The 24,833-nt window shown below is 69.6% G+C and overlaps 1 protein-coding gene across 1 annotated transcript in view; it reads right to left on the bottom strand.

The window, feature by feature from the left end:
* LOC148592151 (lysine-specific demethylase 5C-like) overlaps nt 1–24,170 on the bottom strand; it is a gene marked incomplete at its 5' end in the record, with an annotated part of 28,528 nt that extends 4,358 nt beyond the window's left edge. Inside the window, 21 exons of the mRNA XM_088535582.1 lie at nt 1–141; nt 212–391; nt 468–606; nt 3,521–3,867; nt 5,164–5,263; nt 5,359–5,506; nt 7,283–7,407; nt 8,450–8,631; nt 10,371–10,565; nt 11,815–11,934; nt 12,491–12,653; nt 13,574–13,755; nt 13,866–14,024; nt 14,099–14,218; nt 15,200–15,358; nt 16,246–16,397; nt 16,468–16,591; nt 18,334–18,474; nt 19,901–20,065; nt 22,664–22,786; nt 24,000–24,170. Coding sequence (XP_088391708.1) covers nt 1–141; nt 212–391; nt 468–606; nt 3,521–3,867; nt 5,164–5,263; nt 5,359–5,506; nt 7,283–7,407; nt 8,450–8,631; nt 10,371–10,565; nt 11,815–11,934; nt 12,491–12,653; nt 13,574–13,755; nt 13,866–14,024; nt 14,099–14,218; nt 15,200–15,358; nt 16,246–16,397; nt 16,468–16,591; nt 18,334–18,474; nt 19,901–20,065; nt 22,664–22,786; nt 24,000–24,170 — 3,336 coding nt within the window. The remainder of the gene's footprint in view (nt 142–211; nt 392–467; nt 607–3,520; nt 3,868–5,163; nt 5,264–5,358; nt 5,507–7,282; nt 7,408–8,449; nt 8,632–10,370; nt 10,566–11,814; nt 11,935–12,490; nt 12,654–13,573; nt 13,756–13,865; nt 14,025–14,098; nt 14,219–15,199; nt 15,359–16,245; nt 16,398–16,467; nt 16,592–18,333; nt 18,475–19,900; nt 20,066–22,663; nt 22,787–23,999) is intronic.
* Between the last annotated feature and the right edge of the window lie 663 nt (nt 24,171–24,833).

Below are 24,833 nucleotides of genomic sequence, written 5' to 3'. Positions count from 1 at the left end.
CACGGCGCCCGGGTCGCGCAGGTCCTGCGCCGACAGCCCCAGGCTCTCGGTGTCCAGCTTGTAGAGCCCCGGCTCCTGCTCGGGCTCGCGGCGCCACTTGAGCCGCTTGCTGCTGTCGGAGTCGGCGCAGGGACACAGCACCTATGGGGACGGCGCGCGTGTCAGCGTCACCGATAGTGCCACCCGCGCGCCCCGCGCCCGCGGCACCCACCTCCAGCAGGGTGTAGCACGAGTTCTTCTTGAGGAAGGTGCGCGAGGCCTTGTCGCGCCACGAGTGCGCGGCGCCCACCTGCACCTCCAGCTGCCGCAGCTCCTCCAGCCGCACCGGCAGGTCCCGGCCCACGGCCACCAGCCCCTCCAGGTCGTCCAGGCAGGGGTAGTGGTCGCCGTTCTGCGCGGGGACACCGAGGGGGGTGTCAATGTCCCCGCGGGGCCGCCCGCATCCCCGGCGCGCGCGGCGGTGGCACCTGGATCTCCTCGACGTCGGCGATCCAGGCGCGCGCCTTGGCCAGCGCCTCCCGCAGCGCCTGGATGTTGGGCAGCAGCGCCGGGATGTTCTCGGCCTCCTTGATGATGGCGGCCAGCGTGGCCGGCGGGTGCTTCTGCCTGCGCGCGGGGGGGACGGTCACGGGGACGGCCGTCCCGGTGTCACCGCGGCCCCGTGGACAGCACGGGATGGTGGTGGTGGCCGTCACCGTGTCCCTACTCACTGATGGTGTCAACGGCCATCCCTGTGTCCCTGCATCCCCGTGTCCCCGCTCACTGATGGTGGTGGTGGCCGTCCCTGTGTCCCCGTGTCCCTGCGTCCCCATGTCCCCGTTCACTGACGGTGTCAGTGTCTGTCCCTGTGTCCCTGCATCCCCATATCCCCGCTCAGTGATGCTGATGGTGGCCGTCCCCGTGTCCCTGTGTCCCCCATGGGCAGCACGGGATGGTGGTGGTGGTGGCCGTCCCCATGTCCCTGTGTCCCTGCATCCCCATGTCCCTACTCACTGATGGTGTTAACGGCCATCCCTGTGTCCCTGCATCCCTGTGTCCCTGCTCACTGATGGTGGTGGTGGCCGTCCCTGTGTCCTCATGTCCCCGCGTCCCCATGTCCCCGTGTCCCTGCTCACTGATGGTGTCAGTGGCTGTCCCTGTGTCCCCATGTCCCCGCTCGGTGACGCTGATGGTGGCCGTCCCCGTGTCACCGCGTCCCCATGGGCAGCATGGGACGGGGGCAGCCGTCCCCGTGTCCCTGTGTCCCCCATGGGCAGCACGGGATGGTGGTGGTGGCTGTCCCCATGTCCCTACTCACTGATGGTGTCAACGGCCATCCCTGTGTCCCTGCATCCCCGTGTCCCCACTCACTGACGGTGGTGGTGGCCATCCCTGTGTCCTCGTGTCCCTGCTCACTGATGGTGGTGGTGGCCGTCCCCATGTCCCTGCATCCCCATGTCCCTACTCACTGATGGTGTCAACGGCCATCCCTGTGTCCCTGTGTCCCCGTGTGCCCACTCACTGACGGTGGTGGTGGCCGTCCCTGTGTCCCCGTGTCCCCATGTCCCTGTGTCCCTGCTCACTGATGGTGTCAGTGGCCATCCCCATGTCCCCATGTCCCCCATGGGCAGCACGCGATGGGGGTGGTGGCCGTCCCTGTGTCCTCGTGTCCCTGCGTCCCCATGTCCCCGTGTCCCTACTCACTGATGGTGTCAACGACCATCCCTGTGTCCCTGCATCCCCATGTCCCCGCTCAGTGACGCTGATCGTGGCCGTCCCCGTGTCACCGCGGCCCCATGGGCAGCATGGGACGGGGGTGGCCGTCCCTGTGTCCCCCATGGGCAGCACGGGATGGTGGTGGTGGCCGTCCTCATGTCCCCGTGTCCCTGCATCCCCATGTCCCTACTCACTGATGGTGTCAACGGCCATCCCTGTGTCCCTGCATCCCCGTGTCCCCACTCACTGACGGTGGTGGTGGCCATCCCTGTGTCCCCGTGTCCCTGCGTCCCCATGTCCCCGTTCACTGACGGTGTCAGTGGCTGTCCCTGTGTCCCTGCATCCCCATATCCCCGCTCGGTGACGCTGATGGTGGCCGTCCCGGTGTCACCGCGTCCCCATGGGCAGCATGGGACAGGAGCGGCCGTCCCCGTGTCCCTGTGTCCCCCATGGGCAGCACAGGATGGTGGTGGTGGCCGTCCCCATGTTCCCGTGTCCCTGGATCCCCATGTCCCTACTCACTGATGGTGTCAATGGCCATCCCTGTATCCCTGTGTCCCCGTGTCCCCGTGCTCACCGCGCCTCCAGACACATGTGCGCCTTCTCGTCCCAGCGCTGCGCGATGCTCAGCAGCTCCTGCAGCTCGGCCATGGCCGTCCCTGTGTCCCCGTGTCCCCGTGTCCCTGTGTCCCCATGTCCCCGTGTCCCCGTGTCCTCGTGTCCCCGTGTCCCTGTGTCCTCGTGTCCCCATGTCCCCATGTCCCCGTGTCCTCGTGCTCACCGCGCCTCCAGACACATGTGCGCCTTCTCGTCCCAGCGCTGCGCGATGCTCAGCAGCTCCTGCAGCTCGGCCATGGCTGTCCCCATGTCCCCGTGTCCCCGTGTCCCCGTGTCCCCATGTCCCCGTGTCCCCATGTCCTCGTGTCCCTGTGTCCCCGTGTCCCCATGTCCCCGTGTCCCCGTGTCCCCGTGTCCCTGTGTCCTCGTGTCCCCATGTCCCTGTGTCCCCGTGTCCCCGTGTCCCCATGTCCCCATGTCCCCGCGTCCCCGCGCTCACCGCGCCTCCAGACACATGTGCGCCTTCTCGTCCCAGCGCTGCGCGATGCTCAGCAGCTCCTGCCGCTCGGCCATGGCTGTCCCCGTGTCCCTGTGTCCCCGTGTCCCCATGTCCCTGTGTCCCTGTGTCCCCATGTCCCTGTGTCCCCGTGTCCCCGTGTCCCTGTGTCCCTCTGTCCCCGTGTCCCTGTGTCCCCATGTCCCCGTGTCCCCGTGTTCCCGTGTCCCCATGTCCCCGTGTCCCCATGTCCCCGTGTCCTCGTGCTCACCGCGCCTCCAGACACATGTGCGCCTTCTCGTCCCAGCACTGCGCGATGCTCAGCAGCTCCTGCAGCTCGGCCATGGCTGTCCCCGTGTCCCCGTGTCCCCATGTCCCCACGTCCCTGTGTCCCCATGTCCCCGTGTCCTCGTGCTCACCGCGCCTCCAGACACATGTGCGCCTTCTCGTCCCAGCACTGCGCGATGCTCAGCAGCTCCTGCAGCTCGGCCATGGCTGTCCCCGTGTCCCCGTGTCCCCATGTCCCCACGTCCCTGTGTCCCCATGTCCCCGTGTCCCCGTGCTCACCGCGCCTCCAGACACATGTGCGCCTTCTCGTCCCAGCGCTGCGCGATGCTCAGCAGCTCCTGCAGCTCGGCCATGGCTGTCCCCATGTCCCCGTGTCCCCGTGTCCCTGTGTCCCCATGTCCCCGTGTCCTCGTGTCCCCGCGTCCCCGTGTCCCTGTGTCCCCGTGTCCCCACGTCCCCATGTCCCCGTGTCCCCGTGCTCACCGCGCCTCCAGACACATGTGCGCCTTCTCGTCCCAGCGCTGCGCGATGCTCAGCAGCTCCTGCAGCTCGGCCATGGCCCCGTGCACGGCGGCGCCGGGCGCCACGCTGCGGCCGGCCTGGATGAGCGCGCGCAGCGCGGGCAGCGGCGCGGGCGAGCGCAGCGCGGCCGTCACCTCCTCCAGCCACGCGGCCTGCGCCAGCTGCCGCTCCAGGCGCCGGCCCTCGGGCGCCGCGACGCCCAGGCGGCCCCCGCGCTCCAGCAGCGCCCGCAGCGCCGCGGGGGGGGCCCCGGCCGCCAGCGCCGCCCCGGCCTCCGCCTGGAACTGCTCCACGCGCTGCAGCAGCGCCTGCGGGGGGGGGGGTCAGTGTGGGGGGGGCGACGTGGGGCTGGGGGGGGCGACGTGGGGATCGAGGGGGCAATGTGGGGCTGGGGGGGTGACATGGCGGGGGGCAGGGGAGCAAGGGGGGCAACGTGGGGCAATGTGGGGCTGGGGGGGGTCAGCGTGGGGATCGAGGGGGCAATGTGGGGCTGGGGGGGGTCAGCGTGGGGGGGGGCGACGTGGGGCTGGGGGGGGGTCAGCGTGGGGGGGGGCGGGGGGGCAATGTGGGGCAACGTGGGGCTGGGGGGACGTGGGGATCGAGGGGGGCGACGTGGGGCTGGGGGGGGTCAGCGTGGGGATTGAGGGGGCAATGTGGGGCTGGGGGGGGTCAGTGTGGGGGGGGCGACGTGGGGTTGGGGGGGTCAGCGTGGGGGGGGGCAACGTGGGGCTGGGGGGGGTCAGCGTGGGGGGGGCGGGGGGGGCAATGTGGGGCAACGTGGGGCTGGGGGGGGTGACGTGGGGGGGCAGGGGAGTGAGGGGGGCAACGTGGGGCAATGTGGGGCTGGGGGGGGTCAGCGTGGGGATCGAGGGGGCAATGTGGGGCTGGGGGGACGTGGGCATCGGGGGGGGGCAACGTGGGGCTGGGGGGGGTCAGCGTGGGGATCGAGGGGGGCTGCGTGGGGATCAAGGGGGGCAGCGTGGGGCTGGGGGGATGTGGGGATCGAGGGGGGCAATGTGGGGCTGGAGGGGGGCAGTGTGCTCCTGGGGGGGGTCAAGGTGATCCTGGGGGGGGTCCGCATGGCCCTGGGGTGGGGGGGGTCAATGAGGTCCTGGAGGGGGGACAGCATGGCCCTCGGGGGGGGGTCAGTGTGGCCCCAGGGGGTCAGTGTGGCCTGGGGAGGGGGTCAGCATGGCCCGGGGGGGCCAGCATGGCCCGGGGGGGCCAGCGTGTCCCTGTGGGGGGTCACTATGGCCCCAGGGGGACAGTATGGCCCTGGGGGGGGGTCAGCGTGTCCCTGTGGGGTCATGGCCTGGCCCTGGGGGGCTCAGTGCGGCCCTCAGGGTGGGGGGTCAATGTGGCCCTGGGGGGCTCAGCGTGTCCCTTGGGGGTCACTGTGGCCCTGGGGGGGGTTCAGCGTGTCCCGGGGGGGGGGGGTCAGGGTGTCCCGGAGGGGGTCATCGTGTCCCTGGGGGTCACCATGTCCTGGGGGGGGTGGTCATCGTGTCCCGGGGGGGTCATCGTGTCCCGGGAGGGGTCCGGGTGTCCCGGGGAGGGTGTCACCGTGTCCCCGGGTGTCACCGTGTCCCCGCGGCGGCGCCCACCTGCACGTCCCCGATCTGGTGCATGACGCAGGGCAGCTGGTTCATCTGCTCCAGGAAGGCGCGCAGCTCGTCCACGGTGAGCGCCGCGGCCGCCGGCACCCTGGGGACGGCGCGGGCGTCACCGCGGCCGCGCGGGGGGACGCGGCGGCGCCGGGGGGGACGCGGTGACGCCGGGGGGGACGCGGTGACGCTCACCCCGTCTCCTGCGAGCTGATGAGCCCCAGCGCCTCCGACACGCAGCGCTCGGCCTGGCCCAGGCAGCCCTTGAGCCGGTGCAGGAGCTCGTTCTCGGGGAACTTGCGCTCGCGCGCCTCCGACTCGAGCGCGCGGAGCTCCTCCAGCGCTGGGGGGACAGGGGGGAAATACGGGGTCAGGGGGGGATACGGAACCGGGGGGGGAATAGGGCATTGGGGGGAAATACGGGGTCAGGGGGGGATACGGAACCGGGGGGGAATAGGGCATTGGGGGGGAAATACGGGGTCGGGGGGGGAATATGGTATTGGGGGGGAAATACGGGGTCGGGGGGGCAGAATACGGCGTCGGGGGGGAATACAGCATTGTGGGGGGGGAATGCGGGGTCAGGGGGGGAATATGGTATTGGGGGGGGCGGAATACGGCGTCGGGGGGGAATACGGCAGCGGGGGGGAATATGGCATTGGCGGGGGGAGAAATACGGTGTTGGGGGGGAAAATACAGCGTTGGGGGGGAAATACAGCATCGGGGGGGGGAATCCGGCAGCAGGGGGGAAATATGGCGTTGTGGGGGAGAAATACGGTGTTGAGGGGGGAAATACGGCAGTGGGGGGGAGAAATAGGGCAGTGGGGGGGAGAATAGGGCATCAGGGGGGGAAATATGGCGTTGGGGGGGGAATACAGCGTTGGGGAGGGAACATGGTGTCAGGGGGGAAATACAGCAGTGGGGGCGGAATATGGTGTTGAGGGAGGAAATATGACATTGGGGGGGAAATACGGCATTGGGGGGGGAAACGGTGTTGGGGGGAAACGGCATTGGGGGGAATACAGCGTCGGGGGGGAAATGCCGTGGCGGGGAGGAAATACGGTGTTGGGGGTGGATAACGGCACCAGGGTGGGGATAGCAGCACCGGGGGGGTTAACAGCACCAGGGGGGTGGATAGTGGCCCCAAAAGGGTGGATAGTGGCCCCGGGGGGTGGATAACGGCCCCGGGGGGTGGATAACAGCCCCAGGGTGGATAACAGCACAAGGGGGTGGATAGCGGTCCCAGGGGTGTTAACAGCACCAGCGGGGTGGATAGCGGCCCCGGGGTGGATAACGGGATAACAGCCCTGAGGGGGTGGATAACGGCCCTGGGGGGGTGGATAACAGCCCCAGGGTGGATAACAGCCCCGGGGGGTAGATAGCGACCCTAGGGGGTGGATAGCAGCCCTAGGGTGGATAACAGCACCACGGGGGTGGATAGCGGCCCCAGGGGGGTGGATAGCGGCTCCGGGGGGGTGGATAGCAGCCCTAGGGTGGATAACAGCCCCAGGGGGTGGATAACTGCCCCGGGGGGCGGATAGCGGCCCCAGGGGGGTGGATAACGGCACCGGGGGGGTGGATAGCGGCCCCAGCGGGTGGATAACAGCCCCAGCGTGGATAACTGCCCCGGGGGGTGGATAACTGCCCCGGGGGGTGGATAGCGGCCCCGGGGGGGTGGATAACGGCACCAGGGTGGATAACAGCACCAGGGGGGTGGATAACGGCACCGGGGGGTAGATAGCAGCCCTAGGGTGGATAACAGCCCCAGGGGGGTGGATAGCAGCCCCAGGGGGTGGATAGTGGCCCCGGGGGGTGGATAACTGCCCCGGGGGGTGGATAACTGCCCCGGGGGGTGGATAGCAGCCCTAGGGTGGATAACAGCCCCAGGGGGGTGGATAACTGCCCCGGGGGGTGGATAACTGCCCCGGGGGGGTGGATAGCGGCCCCAGGGGGGTGGATAACTGCCCCGGGGGGTGGATAGCGGCCCCGGGGGGGTGGATAACTGCCCCAGGGGATGGATAACGGCACCAGGGGGGTGGATAGCGGCCCCGGGGGGGTGGATAGCGGCCCCGGGGGTGGATAACTGCCCCGGGGGGCGGATAGCGGCGCCGCCCGCACTCACTGCGCTTGCGGCCGTCCTCCAGCTCCAGCGCCACGCGCACCTTGTTGGCCCACGTGTCGAAGGACTCGGCGCGCACCTTGAGCTTGTGCAGCATGGCCGGCAGCTCGTCCAGCGTGTAGCGGTACCTGCGCGACGGTGACGGTGACAGCGCGGCCACGGTGACACGGCCGTGACGGTGACACCGCGGCGACGGTGACGGTGACAGCGCGGCCACGGTGACACCGCGGCGACGGTGACGGTGACACCGCGGCCACGGTGACACTGCAGCCGTCGCCACACGGGGTGCCCACGGGGACACGGAGCAGCAGGGACCCCCCTGGGGCTACCACGAGCCCCCCAAAGGGACTGGGTGACACCGGGACCCCCCTGGGGCCACCAGGAGACCCCTAAAGGGACTGGGTGATACCGGGACCCCCCGGGGTACCAGGAGCCCCCCAAAGGGACTGGGTGACACCGGGACCCCTCAGGGCCACCAGGAGCCCCCTCAAAGGGACTGGGTGACACCAGGACCCCACAGGGCTACCGGGAGCCCCCAAAGGGACTGGGTGACACTGGGACACCCCGGGTGCCACCAGGAGCCCCCCAAAGGGATGGGGTGATACTGGGACACCCCGGGTGCCACCACGAGCTCCCCAAAGGGACTGCGTGACACTGGGACACCCCAGGTGCCGCCACGAGCCCCATTATGGTCACGGGGGGACACTGGGACACCCCAGGGACTACCAGGAGCCCCCCAAAGGGACTGGGTGACACCAGGACCCCCTCAGGTGCTGCCACAAGCCCCGTTCTGGGCAGTGGGTGACACCAGGACCCCCCAGGCTCTGCCCTGGTCCCCATTCCGGTCCTGGGGGGGACACAGGGACCCCCAAAGTGCTACCAGGAGCCCCATTATGGGCAGCAGGTGACACCGGCATCCCCGGGCGCTGTCCCCGTCCCCTTTCCAGTCCCAGGAGGTACATGGGACCCCTCTGGGTGCTGTCCCGGTCCCCATTCCAGTCTCAGGGGTGACACCGGCACCCCCGGGCGCTGTCCCCGTCCCCATTTTGGTCCCAGGGGTGACACTGGCACCCCTGGTGCGCTGTCCCCGTCCCCGTTCCGGTCCCAAGGGTGACACCCCCACCCCGGGGCACTGTCCCCGTCCCCATTCCGGTCCCGCTCCCGCGGTACCTGAGGTACTGCTTGCTGCGGGGGCACTTGCACAGGTCGTCCATGTGGTACAGGCAGACGAGGCGCTGGGGACACTCGTAGCAGGCCAGCGCGGACAGGAAACAGGTCGTCTTGCACTTGTCGCACTGGCGCTCGTCGTCGGGGAGCAGCTCGAAGGCCTCGCGCTCGGCCTCCGTGATGCCCTGCGGGGGACACGGTGGCACCGCCGGGGTCCCCGCTCATGGGGACGTGGCGGAGGGGACACCCGGAGCGGGTGGCACAGGGTGGCGGGGAGCCCTATGGGCTGTGGAGGGCAAGGCCCTGCTTGTGAGGGACACCCAGGACAGGTGACACAGGGTGACACCCACGGCAGGTGGCACAGGGTGACACCCACAGGATGACACAGGGTAACACCCACAGCACATGGCACACGGTGACACCCACACCAGGTGACACAGGGTAACAGCCACAGCACGTGGCACAGGGTGACACCCAGACCAGGTGACACAGGGTGACACCCACAGCACGTGGCACAGGGTGACACCTGGACCACGGGACATAGGGTGACACCCACAGCACGTGGCACACGGTGACACCCAGGGCACATGGCTGTAGATGCCACCTGTTCCCGTCCCCTGGTGCCATCTCAGCAGAGGGGCCCCCCAAGCCGTCCCTGTGTCCCCCCCCGAGCCCTCCCCGTGTCCCCGTGCCCCCACCGGCCGTTCCTGTGTCCCCCTTGAGCTCTGTGTCCCCACTGGCTGTCCCCATGTCCCCACGTCCCCACCGGCCGTCCCCCTGTCCCCAAATCCCCGCCAGCCGTCCCCGTGTCCCCCTTGAGCTCTCTCTGTGTCCCTGCTGGCTGTCCCCATGTCCCCCTTGAGCTCTGTGTCCCCGCTGGCCGTCCCCACGTCCCCGTGTCCCCACCAGGCTGTCCCCGTGTCCCCCATCGAGCTCTGTGTCCGTGCTGGCCGTCCCTGCGCTGTGTCCCTGTGTCCCTGCTGGCCGTCCCTGTGTCCCCATGTCCCCACCAGGCTGTCCCCGTGTCCCCCTCGAGCTCTGTGTCCGTGCTGGCCGTCCCTGCGCTGTGTCCCTGCTGGCCGTCCCTGTGTCCCCATGTCCCCACCAGGCTGTCCCCGTGTCCCCCTTGAGCTCTGTGTCCCTGCCAGCTGTCCCCATGTCCCCACGCCGCGTCCCCACGTCCCCGCCGGCCATCCCTGTGTCCCCATGTCCCCATTGGGCATCCCCATGTCCCCCTTGAGCTCTCTCTGTGTCCCCGCCGGCCGTCCCCGTGTCCCCCTCGAGCTCTGTGTCCCCACTGGCCGTCCCCATGTCCCCGTGCCGTGTCCCCATGTCCCTGTGCCACGTCCTCACGTCCCCGCCGTCCGTCCCCGTGTCCCCCTCGAGCTCTGTGTCCCCGCCAGCCATCCCCCTGTCCCCAAATCCCCACCAGCCGTCCCCGTGTCCCTGCTGGCCATTCCCATGTCCCCCTTGAGCTCTGTGTCCCTGCTGGCTGTCCCCATGTCCCCACGTCCCCACCGGCCGTCCCCGTGTCCCCCTTGAGCTCTCTCTGTGTCCCCACCGGCCGTCCCTGTGTCCCCCTTGAGCTCTGTGTCCCCATTGGCCGTCCCCGTGTCCCCATGGGCCATCCCTGTGTCCCCCTTGAGCTCTATGTCTGCGCTGGCCGTCCCTGCGCTGTGTCCCCGTGTCCCCACTGGCCGTCCTCGTGTCCCCCTCGAGCTCTCTCTGTGTCCCCGCTGGCTGTCCCCGTGTCCCCGTGTCCCCCTTGAGCTCTGTGTCCCCACCGGCCGTCCCCACGTCCCCGTGTCCCCATGTCCCCGTGTCCCTGTGTCCCCCTCGAGCTCTGTGTCCCCTCTGGCCGTCCCCACGTCCCCCTTGAGCTCTCTCTGTGTCCCTGCTGGCCGTCCCCACGTCCCCGCGGCACCTTGTCGAGCAGGGCCTTGCGCAGCTTGCGCTCCTCCTGCACCAGCACGAACATCTCCTTGTGCACGGCGGCCGCCAGGTTGAGGTCCAGCTTCTCGGGGCACGCGGCCATCTTGCAGATGAGCTCCTCGTGCGAGAACACGCAGTAGCGCCGCAGGCGCCGGTAGTGCTCGATGCACTGCCGCCCGGCGGGGAGCTGCGCGGGACGTGGGAACGGGGCATGGAGACGGCCCGGGGCCGCCACGGAGCGCGCGGAGACCCGGAGACACCCCGAGACCCGGAGACACCCCGAGACCCAGAGACACCCCGAGACCCGGAGACACCCTGAGACCCGGAGCCACCCCGAGACCCAGAGACACCCCGAGACCCAGAGCTGCGCGGGCCGTGAGCAGGGGGCACGGACACCGGAGCCGCCACGGAGCGCGCAGAGACCCAGAGCCGCCACGGAGCTCGGAGCCGCCACGGAGCGCGCGGAGCCACCCTGTGACCTGGAGCCACCCCGAGACTCGGAGCACGCGGAGCCACCCCGGAGCCGCCACAGAGCCAACCCGGAGCCGCACGGAGCCACCCCGGACACCCAGAGCGCACAGAGACCCCAGAGACCCGGAGCTGCGCGGGCCGTGAGCGGGGGGCATGGAGACGGCCCGGAGCCGCCACGGAGCGCGCGGAGACCCGGAGCTGCATGGAGCCACCCCGAGACCCAGAGCCACCCTGAGACCCGGAGCCACGCGGCACGGACACCCGGAGCTGCCACGGAGCCCGGAGCCGCCACGGAGCGCGCGGAGACCCGGAGCCACCCCGAGACCTGGAGCTGTGCGGGCCGTGAGCGGCACAGCAGAGACACCCGGAGCTGCCATGGAGCCACCACGGAGCACGTGGAGACCCGGAGCCACCCCGTGACCCGGAGCCACCCCAAGACCCGGAGCCGCACGGGCCATGAGCGGCGCGGCATGGCCACCGGAGCCGCCAAGGAGCCCGGAGCCGCCATGGAGCGCGCAGAGACCCGGAGCCACCATGGAGACCCCGGAGCCACCACGGAGACCCCGGAGCGGACACGGAAACCCCGGAGCGGACACGGAAACCCCGGAGCCAACACAGAGACCCGGAGCCAACACAGAGACCCCGGAGCCACCACGGAGACTCCGGAGCCACCACGGAGACTCCGGAGCTGCCCTGAGCCCCCAGAGCCGACGCGGAGCAACAGGCGCCGTCACGGAGACCCCAGCACCGCCGCAGAGCAACAGGTGTCACCGCGGAGACCCTGGTGCTGCCGCAGAGACCCCGGTGCCACCACGGAGCAACAGGCGCCGCGGAGCCCTCGTCACCGCGACAGACCCCCCCCGTCACCACGACAGACCCCCCGTCACCATGACAGACCCCCTGTCACCTTGACAGACCCCGTCACCGTGACAGACCCCCCGTCACCGCGCCGTCCCCCGGCTCACCCAGTCGGCGGTGCAGAAGTTGACGGCCTCGGCGAAGTTGTAGCCCTGGTTGAAGCCGCTGTGGTAGGCGCGGGGGAAGGTGATGACGAACTCGCCGGCGCACTGGTTGGTCCGCACCACCTGCGAGGGGGGCAACACCGCAAGGAGGGGTGACAACACCGTGAGGACGGGGGGGACAACACCGCGAGGAGGGGGACAACACTGCGAGGAGGGGGGATGACATCATGAGGAAGGGGATAACAACACCGCGAGGAGCGGTGAGACAACACCGCGAGGAGGGGGGAGACAACACCGTGAGGAAGGGTGACAACACGGCGAGGAGCGGGGGAACAACACCGCGAGGAGGGGGACAACACCGTGAGAAGGGGGGATAACACCACGAGGAAGGGGGTAACGACACTGAGGAGAGGGGACAACACTGCAAGGAGGGGTGACAACACTGTGAGGAGCGGGGGGACAACACTGCGAGGAGGGGTGACAACACCGCAAGGAGGAGTGGGACAACACCACGAGGAGGGGGGTGACGACAGCATGAGGAGGGGGGACAACACCGCGAGGAGGGGGGACAACGCTGCGAGGAGCAGGGGGACAACACCGTGAGGAGGGGTGACAACACCACGAGGAGGAGGGGGACAACACCGCGAGGAGGGGGACAACACCGCGAGGGGGTGCTCACGGGGACGCCGTGCGCCATGAGGGTGTTGGGGTTCATGAGGGTGACGAGCTGGTGCAGCAGGTCGGGCTGGCTCTCGAACAGCTCCGGCGTCAGCTTCTTCATCACCTCCTCCAGGTGCTCGGCCGCGAAGGAGGGCACCCCGTACCACGTCTTGGGCTCGCCCCTGCGGGGACACGGGGACACGGGTCAACCCCCCGTACTGTACAGGTACCCCGTACCCTGTCACCCCTGAGCAGGTGACAGGGTTTGGAGGGTGTCAAGAGCTCCCAGCCCAACCCCATCCCACATCTTGGTGTCACCCCTGGGTGGGTGACAGGGTTTGGAGGGTGTCAAGAGCCCCCATCCCACATCCTGGTGTCACCCCTGGGTGTGTGACAGGGTTTAGCGGGTGCCCAGAGCCCCCATCCCACATCCTGGTGTCACCCCTGGGTGGGTGACAGGGTTTGGCGGAGGGTCCAGAGCCCCCATCCCACACCCTGGTGTCACCCTTGGTGTGTGACAGGGTTTGGGGGGTGTCCTGAGCCCCCATCCCACATCTTGGTGTCACCCCTGAGCGGGTGACAGGGTTTGGGGGGTGTCGTGAGCCCCCATCCCACATCTTGGTGTCACCCTTGCTGTGTGACAGGGTTTGTGGGGTGTCCCACACCCTGGTGTCACCCCTCAGTGTGTGACAGGGTTTGGGGGATGCCCAGAGCCCCCATCCCACACCCTGGTGTCACCCCTGGTGTTTGGGGGGTGCCCCACACCCTGGCGTCACCCCTGGGTGTGTGACAAGGTTTGGGGGGATGTCCCACACCCTGGTGTCACCCCTGGGTGTGTGACAGGGTTTGAAGGGTGTCCAGAGCCCCCATCTCACATCCTGGTGTCACCCCTGGTGTTTGGGGGGTGCCCCACACCCTGGTGTCACCCTTGGTGTGTGACAGGGTTCGGGGGGTGCCCCACACCCTGGTGTCACCCCTGGGTGTGTGACAAGGTTTGGGGGGTGCCCCACACCCTGGTGTCACCCCTGGTGTTTGGGGGGTGCCCCACGCCCCGGCGTCACCCCCAGGGCTCGGGAGGGTTCCGGCGCTGTCCCGTCCCCACCAGTGGAGGTAGTTGATGGAGTAGCTCCAGTGGTCCTCGATGTGCCAGCAGAAGGCCGAGAAGACCATGCCCACGTAGAGCCAGGGCACCTTCATGCCCGAGATGTCGGCGTTGATGTGGCAGAGCACCGACTGCTTCAGCACGGGCATCACGTTGAGGTTCCAGCCGCTGCGCGCGTACTCCTGCGCGGGGACATGGACGTGGTGGGTGACACGGGTGACATGGGGACACGGACGTGGTGGGTGACACGGGGACACGGCGGGTGACGCGGGTGACGCGGGGACGCGCTCACCTCCTCCTCGGGCGACAACACCCGCTTGCCGTCGCTGATGGGGAAGCCGCTGCCGAACTCCTTGGAGTGGATGTCGGCGCCGTACTCCACCGTGACGTCCTCCTCGATGCTGTTCACCAGGCGCCAGAACTCCTTCTCCACCAGCTCCGTGGGCACCATCTGCGCACAGGGGGACACACGGTGACGCGGGGGACATGCGGGGACGCGGGGACGCCGCGGCGGGCGCCACTCACGTGCACGGGCATGTTGAAGTAGTCGGCCTTGAAGGAGTCGGCCATCTCGCCGAAGCTCTGCAGCGAGTACTCGCGCGTCGCCTGCTCGAAGCCGAACGCCTCCGGCGGCCGCTTGCACTCCTGGGGGGCGGCGCGTCAGCCCCACGGCGCCGGGGGGCTGCCCCATAGCGCGGGGGGCTGCCCCATGGGGTGGGGGACACCCCTATAGTGCACTGGGGGCTGCCCCATAGCGCGAGGGGCTGCCCCACGGCGCAGGGAGCTCCACTGTAGTGTGTGGAGGGCTGCCCCATAGCGAGGGGGGCTGCCCCACGGCACAAGGGGCACCGCTGTAGTGTGCGGGGGGCTGCCCCATGGCACGAGGGGCAACCCTATAGGTCTTGGGAGGCTGCCCCATGGTATGGGGGGCTGCCCCATGGGGTGGGGGACACCCCTGTAGTGCCCTGGGGGCTGCCCCATAGCATGGGGGGCTGCCCCACGGCGCAGGGAGCAGCCCTGTAGTGTGTGGGGGGGCCCCCCCATGGCACGAGGGGCAACCCTATAGGTTGTGGGAGGCTGCCCCATGGGGTGGGGGACACCCCTATAGTGCACTGGGGGCTGCCCCATGGCATGGGGGGCACCCCTGTAAGTCATGGGGGGCTGCCCCATAGGGTGGGGGACACCCCTATACTGTGATGGGGGCTGCCCCATGGCATGGGGGGCACCCCACATCACAGGGGACACCGCCGCAGTGTGCGTGGCACCCACCCCACAGCACCCGTGACACCCCCCCAAGGCCCACAGAGCACCCTGGTGACAACGTGTGACCTCCCACCATGTGTGTGACACCCTCTGGGTGCACAGGGTACCCCGGTGACAATGGGTGACCCCCTACCAGGTATGTGACACCCTCTGGGTGCACAGGGCACCCCGGTGACAACGTGTGACCCCCCACTATGTGTGTGACACCCTCTGGGTGCGCAGGGCACCCCGGTGACACATGTGACACTCCCCGGTGCACAGGGCACCCCAGTGACAACGTGTGACTCCCCACCATGTGTGTGACACCCCCCCCGGCACACAGGGCACCCCGGTGACAACGCGTGACCCCCCGGTGCCACCCACCGCCATGACGCATTTGGGGCAGCGCCACACGCCCTTGGGGATCTCGGGCAGCGGTGGCAACAGGCAGAAGATGTGGTAGTTGTCGTCACAGCCGTCGCACAGCAGCAGCTTGTCGTCCTCGTCACCCCGCGAGCACATGCGGCACACGTAGGACTCCACCTGCGCCAGGCCGAGGGGTGTCCCGGGGTGTCCCCAGCGCCTCTGGGTGTCCCCAAGTGTCCCCAGCACCCCTGGGTGTCCCCGGGTGTCCCCAAGTGTCCCTGAGCAGCCCCAGGTGTCCCCAGCGCCCCAGGTGTCCCCAGCGCCCCTGGGTGTCCCCAGGTGTCCCCGGGTGTCCCCAGCGCCCCCGGGTGTCCCCGGGTGTCCCCAGTGCCCCTGGGTGTCCCCAGAGCCCCCGGGTGTCCCCCGGCGCCCCCAGGTGTCCCCAGGTATCCCCAGGTGTCCCCAGAACCCCTGGGTGTCCCCAGCGCCCCCAGGTGTTCCCAGGTGTCCCCAGGTGTCCCCAGGTGTCCCCGGGGGTCCCCAGCACCCCCGGGTGTCCCCAGTGCCCCTGTGTGTCCCCAGCACCCCCAGGTGTCCCTGGGTGTTCCCAGTGCCCCCAGGCGTCCGCAGGTGTCCCCAGGGCCCCTGGGTGTCCCCAGATGTCCCCAGCGCCCCCGGGTGTCCCCAGGTGTCCCCAGGTGTCCCCAGCACCCGCGGGTGTCCCCCACGCCCCCGGGTGTCCCCGGGTGTCCCCTATGCCCTCAGGTGTCCCCAGCGCCCCTGGGTATCCCCAGATGTTCCCAGGTGTCCCCGGGTGTCCCCAGCGCCCTCGAGTGTCCCCGGGTGTCCCCAGCGCCCCCAGGTGTCCCCATGTGTCCCCGGGTGTCCCCGGGTGTCCCCCGCGCCCCCAGGTGTCCCCAGATGTCCGCAGCGCCCTCGGGTGTCCCCAGGTGTCCCCGGGTGTCCCCAGGTGTCCCCCGCGCCCTCGGGTGTCCCCGGGTGTCCCCGGGTGTCCCCACGTGTCCCCAGGTGTCCCCGGGTGTCCCCCGCGCCCCGTCACTCACGAACTGGCTGTTGCTGTGGCTGCGCCGCAGCCGCATGCTCATCTTGGTGCAGGGCTCCGGGCTGTGCCGCAGCTCCTCCTTGGGCTCGCCCGGCTCCGCCGCCACCTCCTCCTTCACCACCACCGTGGGGGGACACTCGGGGCCCTCCTTGTCTGCGGGGGACACGGGGGTGTCACCGGGCGCCCCGGCACCGCGGGGGTGTCACCGGGCGCCCCCGCTCACCCTTCTTGCGCAGGGTCTTGTCCTTGGCCACCAGCCCCAGCCCCAGCATCTTGGGGCCGGCCCCGTAGATCTGCAGCTTCTTCAGCTCCGGGTTCTTCTCGATGTCCTCCTCGGTGGGCTCGGGCTGCGGGGACGGCGCGGGGTTGGGGGGCGGCCCAGCCTGGGGGGCTGTCCCGGGTCAGGGGGTCCCGGGGGGGCTGTCCCGGGTCAGGGGGTCCCGGGTCAGGGGGTCCTGGGGGGCTGTCCCGGGTCGGGGGGTCCTGGGGGGCTGTCCTGGGTCAGGGGGTCCCGGGGGGGCTGTCCCGGGTCAGTGGGTCCCAGGTCCCGGGGGGGCTGTCCTGGGTCAGGGGGTCCTGGGGGGCTATCCTGGGTCAGGGGGTCCCGGGTCAGGGGGTCCTGGGGGGCTGTCCTGGGTCAGGGGGTCCCGGGGGGCCTGTCCCGGGTCAGTGGGTCCCAGGTCACGGGGTCCCGGGGGGGCTGTCCTGGGTCAGGGGGTCCCGGGGGGGCTGTCCTGGGTTGGGGGTCCCAGGTCAGGGTCCCAAAGGGGCTGTCCCGGGTCAGGGGGTCCCGGGTCAGGGTCCCAAGGGGGCTGTCCCAGGTCGGGGGGTCCTGGGGGGCTGTCCTGGGTTGGGGGTCCCAGGTCAGGGTCCCAAAGGGGCTGTCCCGGGTCAGGGGGTCCTGGGTCAGGGGGTCCCAGAGGGATGTCCCAGGTCAGGGGGTCCCAGGGGGATGTCCCGGGTCAGGGGGGTCCCGGGTCACGGGGTCCCATGGGGCCTGTCCCGGGTCAGGGGGTTCGGGGGGCCTGTCCCGGGTCAGTGGATCCCAGGTCAGGGGATCCTGTGGGGGGCTGTCCCAGGTCAGGGGGTCCCGGGGGGATGTCCCAGGTTTGGGGGCTCCCAGGGGGGCTATCCCGGGTTTGGGGTGTCCCAGGGTGTTCCAAGGGGGCTATCCCGGGTTTGGGGCTGTCCCAGGGGGCTATCCTGGGTTTGGGGGCTCCCTGGGGGCTGTCCTGGTTCGGGGGTGTTCCAGGGAGGCTATCCCAGGTTTTGGGGGGTCCCAGGGGGTCCCAGGGCTCTGTCCTGGGTTTGGGGGTGTCCCAGGGTGTTCCAGGGGGGCTATCCCGGGTTTGGGGGCTCCCTGGGGGCTATCCCTGTTCGGGGGTGTCCCAGGGGGTCCCAGGGCTCTGTCCCGGTTCAGGGGTGTCCCAGGGGATCCCAGGGGGGCTATCCCGGGTTTAGGGTGTCCCAGGGCTCTGTCCCAGGTTTTGGGGTGTCCCAGGGCTCTGTCCCAGGTTTGGGGGCTCCCAGGGGGGCTATCCCGGTTCAGGGGTGTCCCAGGGGGTCCCAGGGCTCTGTCCTGGGTTTGGGGATGTCCCAGGGGGCTGTCCCGGTTCAGGGGTGTCCTGGGGGTCTGTCCCGGTCTGGGGGGTGTCCCAAGGGGCTGTCCCAGGTTTGGGGTGTCCCAGGGTGTTCCAGGGGGGCTATCCCGGGTTTGGGGGCTCCCAGGGGGGCTATCCGGGTTCAGGGGTGTCCCAGGGGGTCCCAGGGCTCTGTCGCAGGTTTGGGGGCTCCCAGGGGGGCTATCCCGGTTCAGGGGTGTCCCAGGGGGTCCCAGGGCTCTGTCCCGGGTTTTGGGGTGTCCCAGGGCTCTGTCCCGGGTTTGGGGTGTCCCAGGGGGTTATCCCGGGTTTGGGGTGTCCCAGGGTGTCCCAGGGCTCTGTCCCAGGTTTTGGGGTGTCCCAGGGCTCTGTCCCAGGTTTGGGGGCTCCCAAGGGGGCTATCCCGGTTCAGGGGTGTCCCAGGGGGTCCCAGGGCTCTGTCCCGGGTTTTGGGGTGTCCCAGGGCTCTGTCCCGGTCCCGGCGGCACCTCCTGCTGCAGCCGCTTGGCGCGGCGCCCGTAGCTGCTGAACTTGGAGGGCTGCACGGCCTGGCGCAGCGGGATGCTGTGCGGCTTGTACTCGCGCTCCTTGTCCTGCCCCTCCAGCGGCCGGCACTGCTGGAGCGACACGTGGGTGTCCCCGTGTCCCCTCCCTGTGTCCCCGTGTCCCTCATGTCCCCTTCCTGTGTCCCCCGTGTCCCCCATCCCCCTGCATGTCCCCCTCACCACCAGGTTGGCGGCCGACTGGTACATCTCGTCGGGGTGCTATGTCCCCGTGTCCCCCCATGTCCCCCTCACCACGAGGTTGGCGCCCGACTGGTACATCTCATCAGGGCACTGTGTCCTGCTGTGTCCCCATGTGTCCCCGTGTCCCCATGTCCCCCGTCTCGCTCACCACGAGGTTGGCGCCCGATTGGTACATCTTGTAGCGGCACCGTGTCCCCCCGTGTCCCCATGTTCCCCCATGTCCCCCGTGTCTCCCCCTGTCCCCTCATGTCCCCGTCCCTCGCTCACCACGAGGTTGGTGCCCAACTCGTACATCTCGTAGGGGCGCCGTGTCCCCATGTCCCCTTGTGTCCCCATGTCCCCCGTGTCCCCCCATGTCCCCGTTTCGCTCACCACGAGGTTGGCACCCGACTGGTACATCTTGTAGGGATGCCATGTCCCTGTAACCCCCATCTCCCCGTGTCCCTGTGTTCCCCATGTCCCCTCGTGTCCCCATGTCCCCTCCCTGTCCCCATGTCCCGCTCACCACGAGGTTGGCGCCCAACTGGTACATCTCGTAGGGGCGCCGTGTCCCCCCGTGTCCCATGTTCCCCCATGTCCCCGTGTCCCGCTGTGTCCCCATGTCCCCTGTGTCCCCTCGTGTCCCCATGTCCCCCAGTGTCGCCCCGTCCCCCTCACCACGAGGTTGGCGCCGGACTGGTACATCTCGTAGGGGCGCCGTGTCCTGCTGTGTCCCCATGTCCCCCACGTTCCCATGTCCCCCCGCGTCCCAGTGTCCCCTCGTGTCCCCTCATGTCCCCCCATGTCCCCATGTCCCCCTCACCACGAGGTTGGCGCCGGACTGGTACATCTCGTAGGGGTAGATGATGCGCTCGTAGGGGCACCGTGTCCCCCTGTGTCCCCTTGTGTCCCCATGTCCCCATGTCCCCCCATGTCCCCCCATATCCCCATGTCCCCTCACCACCAGGTTGGCTCCGGACTGGTACATCTTGTAGGGATAGATGATGCGCTCGTAGGGGCTCCGTGTCCCCCCATGTCCCCCCATGTCCCCCCCATGTCCCCATGTCCCCCTGTGTCCCCTCGTGTCCCCATGTCCCCCCGTGTCCCCCCATGTCCCCATGTCCCCCCATGTCCCCTCACCACCAGGTTGGCTCCGGACTGGTACATCTCGTAGGGGTAGATGATGCGCTCGTAGGGGCACCGTGTCCCCATGTCCCCCCATGTCCCCATGTCCCCCCATGTCCCCATGTCCCCTTGTGTCCCTCTGTGTCCCCGTGTCCCCCCATGTCCCCATGTCCCCCCGTGTCCCCCCGTGTCCCCTCACCACGAGGTTGGCTCCCGACTGGTACATCTCGTAGGGGTAGATGATGCGCTCGTAGTGGGCGCGCAGCAGCGAGCCGATGTTCTTGCCCGACGGGTAGGCCAGGCGCTGCGCCACGCGCGCCCAGCGCCGGTCCTTGCAGATGGCCTCGTAGCCGCCCTCCTCCAGCACCACCTGGACGGGGACGGACACCGCGACGGGTGACGGACACCGCGACGGGTGACGGACACCGCGACGGGCACTGTGACGAGTGACGGATACCGCGACGGGCACTGTGACGGGTGACGGACACCGCGACGGGTGACGGACACCGCGACGGGTGACGGACACCGCGACGGGCACCGCGACGGGTGACGGACACCGCGATGGGCACCGCGACGGGTGACGGACACCGCGACGGGTGACGGACACCGCGACGGGCACTGTGACGGGTGACGGATACCGCAACGGGCACCGCGACGGGTGACAGGCACCGCGATGGGCAGCACAATGGGTGACGGACACCACAACAGGCACCGCGACGGGTGACAGACACCACAACGGGCACCGCGGTGGGTGACGGATACTGCAATGGGTGACAGATACCACAACGGGTGACGGATACTGCGATGGGCAGCGCGATGGGTGACAGACGCCGCAAGGGGCACCGCAACGGGTGACGGATACTGCAATGGGTGACGGATACCGCGACGGGTGACGGACACCGCGACGGGCAGCACGATGGGTGATGGACACCACAACGGGCACTGCGACGGGTGACAGACACCACAATGGGCACCATGGTGGGTGATGGATACCACAACGGGCAGCGCGATGGTTGATGGGCACCGCGACGGGCACAGGGCACCGTGATGGGTAACGTGATAGGTGACGGGCACCGCGGTGGGTGACGGACACCACAACGGTATCGCAACGGGTGACGGACACCACAACGGGTATCGCGACGGGTGACGGATACCACGATGGGCATCGCGACGGGTGACGGGCACCGCGACGGGGGACGGATACCACGACGGGCATCGTGACGGGTGACGGATACCACGACGGGCATCGCGACGGGTGACGGACACCACAACAGGTATCGTGACGGGTGACGGATACCACGACGGGCATCGTGACGGGGGACGGGCACCGCGACGGGCACAGGGCACTGCAACAGGCACCACAATGGGTGATGGACAGCACGACGGGCAGCGCGGTGGGTGACAGGTGCCGCAACGGGCACCGCGACGGGTGACGGATACCGCGACGGGTGACGGACACCGCGACGGGCACCACGACGGGTACCATGAAGGGCACCAGGCACCATGACAGGACCATGACAGGCACCGTGACGGACACCCGAACACCGCGATGGGCACCGTGACGGACACCGGGCACCGCAACAGGCACCCAGACACTGCGACAGACACCCGGACACCGCGACAGACACTGTGACGGACACCGGGCACCGCGACGGGCACCCGGACACCGCAACGGGTATCGCAACAGGCACCTGGGCGCTGTGACGGGCACCCGGACACGCGACAGACACCGCGACAGACACGCGGACACACGATGGGCACCGTGACACCCGGGCGGACACGTGGGATGGACACGCGGGACACACGGATGGGACACACAGGACATGCGGGACACGCAGGACACGGGATGGACGCACGGGATGCACACGTGGGACGCACACGGTACACATGTGGGACACACGGACGGGACACGCAGGACGGACACACGGGACGTGCAGGACACGGGACGGACACACGGGACACGCGGGTCGGACACACGGGACGCACACACGGGACATGCAGGACACATGGAACGCACATGCGGGACAGACACGCAGGACATGGGACGCACACGCGGGACACGCAGGACACCCAGCACACGCAGGACGGGCATGCGGGACAGACACACAGGACGGACACGCGGGACATGCACGTGGGACGCGCAGGACACGCAGGACACGTGGGATGGGCACGTGGACGCGCGGGCCGCACACGTGGGACACGCAGGACACCCAGCACACGCAGGACACGCAGGACAGACACGGGGGAGGGACACGCGGGACACGTGTGCGGGATGCACGGGCCACACGCAGGACACGCAGGACACCCAGCACACGCAGGACACGTGGGATGGACACGCGGGATGGACATGCGGGATGGACACGCGGGACACGCACGTGGGACGCGCAGGACACATGGGATGGACAGGCGGACATGCGGGATGGACACACGGATGGACCGCACACGTGGGACGGACACGCGGGACGGACACGCGGGACACGCAGGACATGGGACGCACACGCGGGACACGCGGGACACCCAGCACATGCAGGACACGCGGGACGCACACGCGGGATGGACACGCGGGACAGACACAGGCTGCACACGTGGCACACGCGGGACGGACGGGCCGCACACGCGGGACACGCAGGACACCCAGCACACGCAGGACGCGTGGGATGGACACGCGGGACGGACACGCGGGACGGCCGGGCCGCACACGCGGGACACGCAGGACAGACACGCGGGACGGACACGCGGGACACCCAGCACACGCAGGACGCGTGGGATGGACACGCGGGATGGACACATGGACGGACATGGGCCGCACACGCAGGACAGACACGCGGGACGGACACGCGGGACGGACACGCGGGACACCCAGCACACGCAGGACACACGGACGGGACCCACGGCCGGGCCACGTGGATGGGACACGCGGGACACCCACGCGGCCGGGACCCCGCGCTGCGCCGCGCCGCGCGCCCACCTTGCTGAGGCTGTAGAGGTCCAGGATGCGCCGCTCCACGTTGGGGATCTTGAGCGACGAGCCCTGGATCTCCCAGAACTTGGCGATCTGGTCCAGGTAGTTGAGCTTGACCCGCGTCTGCGCCTGCGGGGACAGCGCGGGGACACGGGGTGAGGGGACAGCGGGGGGACAGGGAGAGGGGACGGGGGGGACACGGGGTGAGGGGACGGCAGGGGGACGGGGGGGACAAGGGGACAGCGGGGGGACGGGGTGAGGGGACAGCGGGGGGACGGGGGGACACGGGGTGAGGGGACGGCAGGGGGACGGGGGGGACAAGGGGACAGCTGGGGGACACGGGGACAGCGGGGGGACATGGGGGTGAGGGGACAGCGGGGACACGGGGGAACGAGGGGACAGCTGGGGGACATGGGGACAACGGGGGGACGGGGGGGACCAGGGGACAGCGGGGGGACATAGGGGTGAGGGGACAGCGGGGACACAGGGGGGACAAGGGGACAGCTGGGGGACACGGGGACAGCAGGGGGACATGGTGAGGGGACGGCGGGGGGACATGGGGGGGACCAGGGGACACCAGGGGGACACAGGGGGGACAAGGGGACAGCGGGGGAACGAGGAGACAGCAGGGGGACGAGGGTGAGGGGACAGCGAGGGGATACAGTGGGGACATGGGGGGACATGGGGGGACATGGGGGACACAGGAGGGAAGGTGACAGCGGGGACACGCTGGGGGCCATGGGGGCTGTGACATGGAGGGACATGGGGGGGATGCAGGGGACACGGTGGGGTCAGGGGACAATGGGGGGCCGTGGGGGGGACATGGGGACACACAGAGGGTCACAGGGACACATGGGGACACACGGGGGGTCATGGGGACACAAGGGACACACGGGGGGTCATGGGGACACGCAGGGGGAACACGGGGACACACGGGGACACACAGGGACACGCGGGGGGACACGGGGACACAAGGGGCCGCGGGGGGTCATGGGGATGCAGGGGACACACAGGGACACGTGGGGGGACACAGGGACGCGCGGGGGGGGTGACAGGGGGGACATGGCAACACGCCACGGGGGATACGGGGACACACAGGGGGGACATGGGGACGCGAAGGGACACAGGGGGTCACAGGGACATGCGGGGGGGACACGAGAACATGCAGCGGGGACACGGTGACACGCGGGGGACACGGGGCTGCGCGAGGGGACACAGGGACGCACTGGGGGGACGCAGGGACATGCAGGGGGACACGGGGGGACACAGGGACACTCGGGGGACACGGGGGGACACAGGGACATGCAGGGGACCCGGAGGGGACACACGGGGCCGCCGCCACCTCCAGCTCGTTGAGCCGCTGGATCCGGGGGGTGAAGCGGAAGTTGTCGACCTCCACGGCGAAGGGGGGCTGCCAGTCCTGGGGGGGACACGGGGGGGGGACACGGTGACGGCGCCGCCCCCCCCCGCGGCGCCACCAGACAAAGGCCGGCGCCGGCGGCCATGTTGGCTGCTGCCACCGGCCCCGCGCGGGGGGGGACACGGGGACGGGGGGGGGGGGCGCGGGGGGGGGACACCCCCCCCCATGGGGACACGGCCCGGCCACCCCCGCCCCCGCGTGCTCCCCCCCCCCGCTGCTGTTCACCGGGAACAGGCGGCGCTTCCGGTACCGGCACCGGGTGTCTGCACCCCCCCCCCCGGGGGGTTATCCCATTTCCCGGGTATTGACGGGCCCTCACACGCGGGTATTTACCCCCTCGCACACCGGGATTGACCCCCTCGCACGCGGGGATTGACCCCCTCGCACACCGGGATTTACCCCCTCACACACCGGGATTTACCCCCTCGCACACCGGGATTTACCCCCTCACACCCCGGTATTTACCCCCTCGCACACCGGGATTGACCCCCTCGCACGCGGGGATTGACCCCCTCGCACACCGGGATTTACCCCCTCACACACCGGGATTTACCCCCTCGCACACCGGTATTTACCCCCTCGCACACCGGTATTTACCCCCTCGCACACCGGGATTGACCCCCTCGCACATGGGTATTTACCCCCTCGCACACCGGGATTTACCCCCTCACACACCGGGATTTACCCCCTCGCACACCGGGATTTACCCCCTCACACCCCGGTATTTACCCCCTCACACACTGGGATTTACCCCCT

Source organism: Tinamus guttatus, unplaced genomic scaffold, assembly GCF_059628265.1.
Source record: "Tinamus guttatus ecotype Peru unplaced genomic scaffold, ASM5962826v1 Tinamus_guttatus_pri_ptg000632l, whole genome shotgun sequence".
Lineage (NCBI taxonomy): Eukaryota > Metazoa > Chordata > Aves > Tinamiformes > Tinamidae > Tinamus > Tinamus guttatus.
The sequence above is the reverse complement of the archived record's forward strand: the minus strand, read 5'-3'. Positions and strand labels throughout refer to the sequence as shown.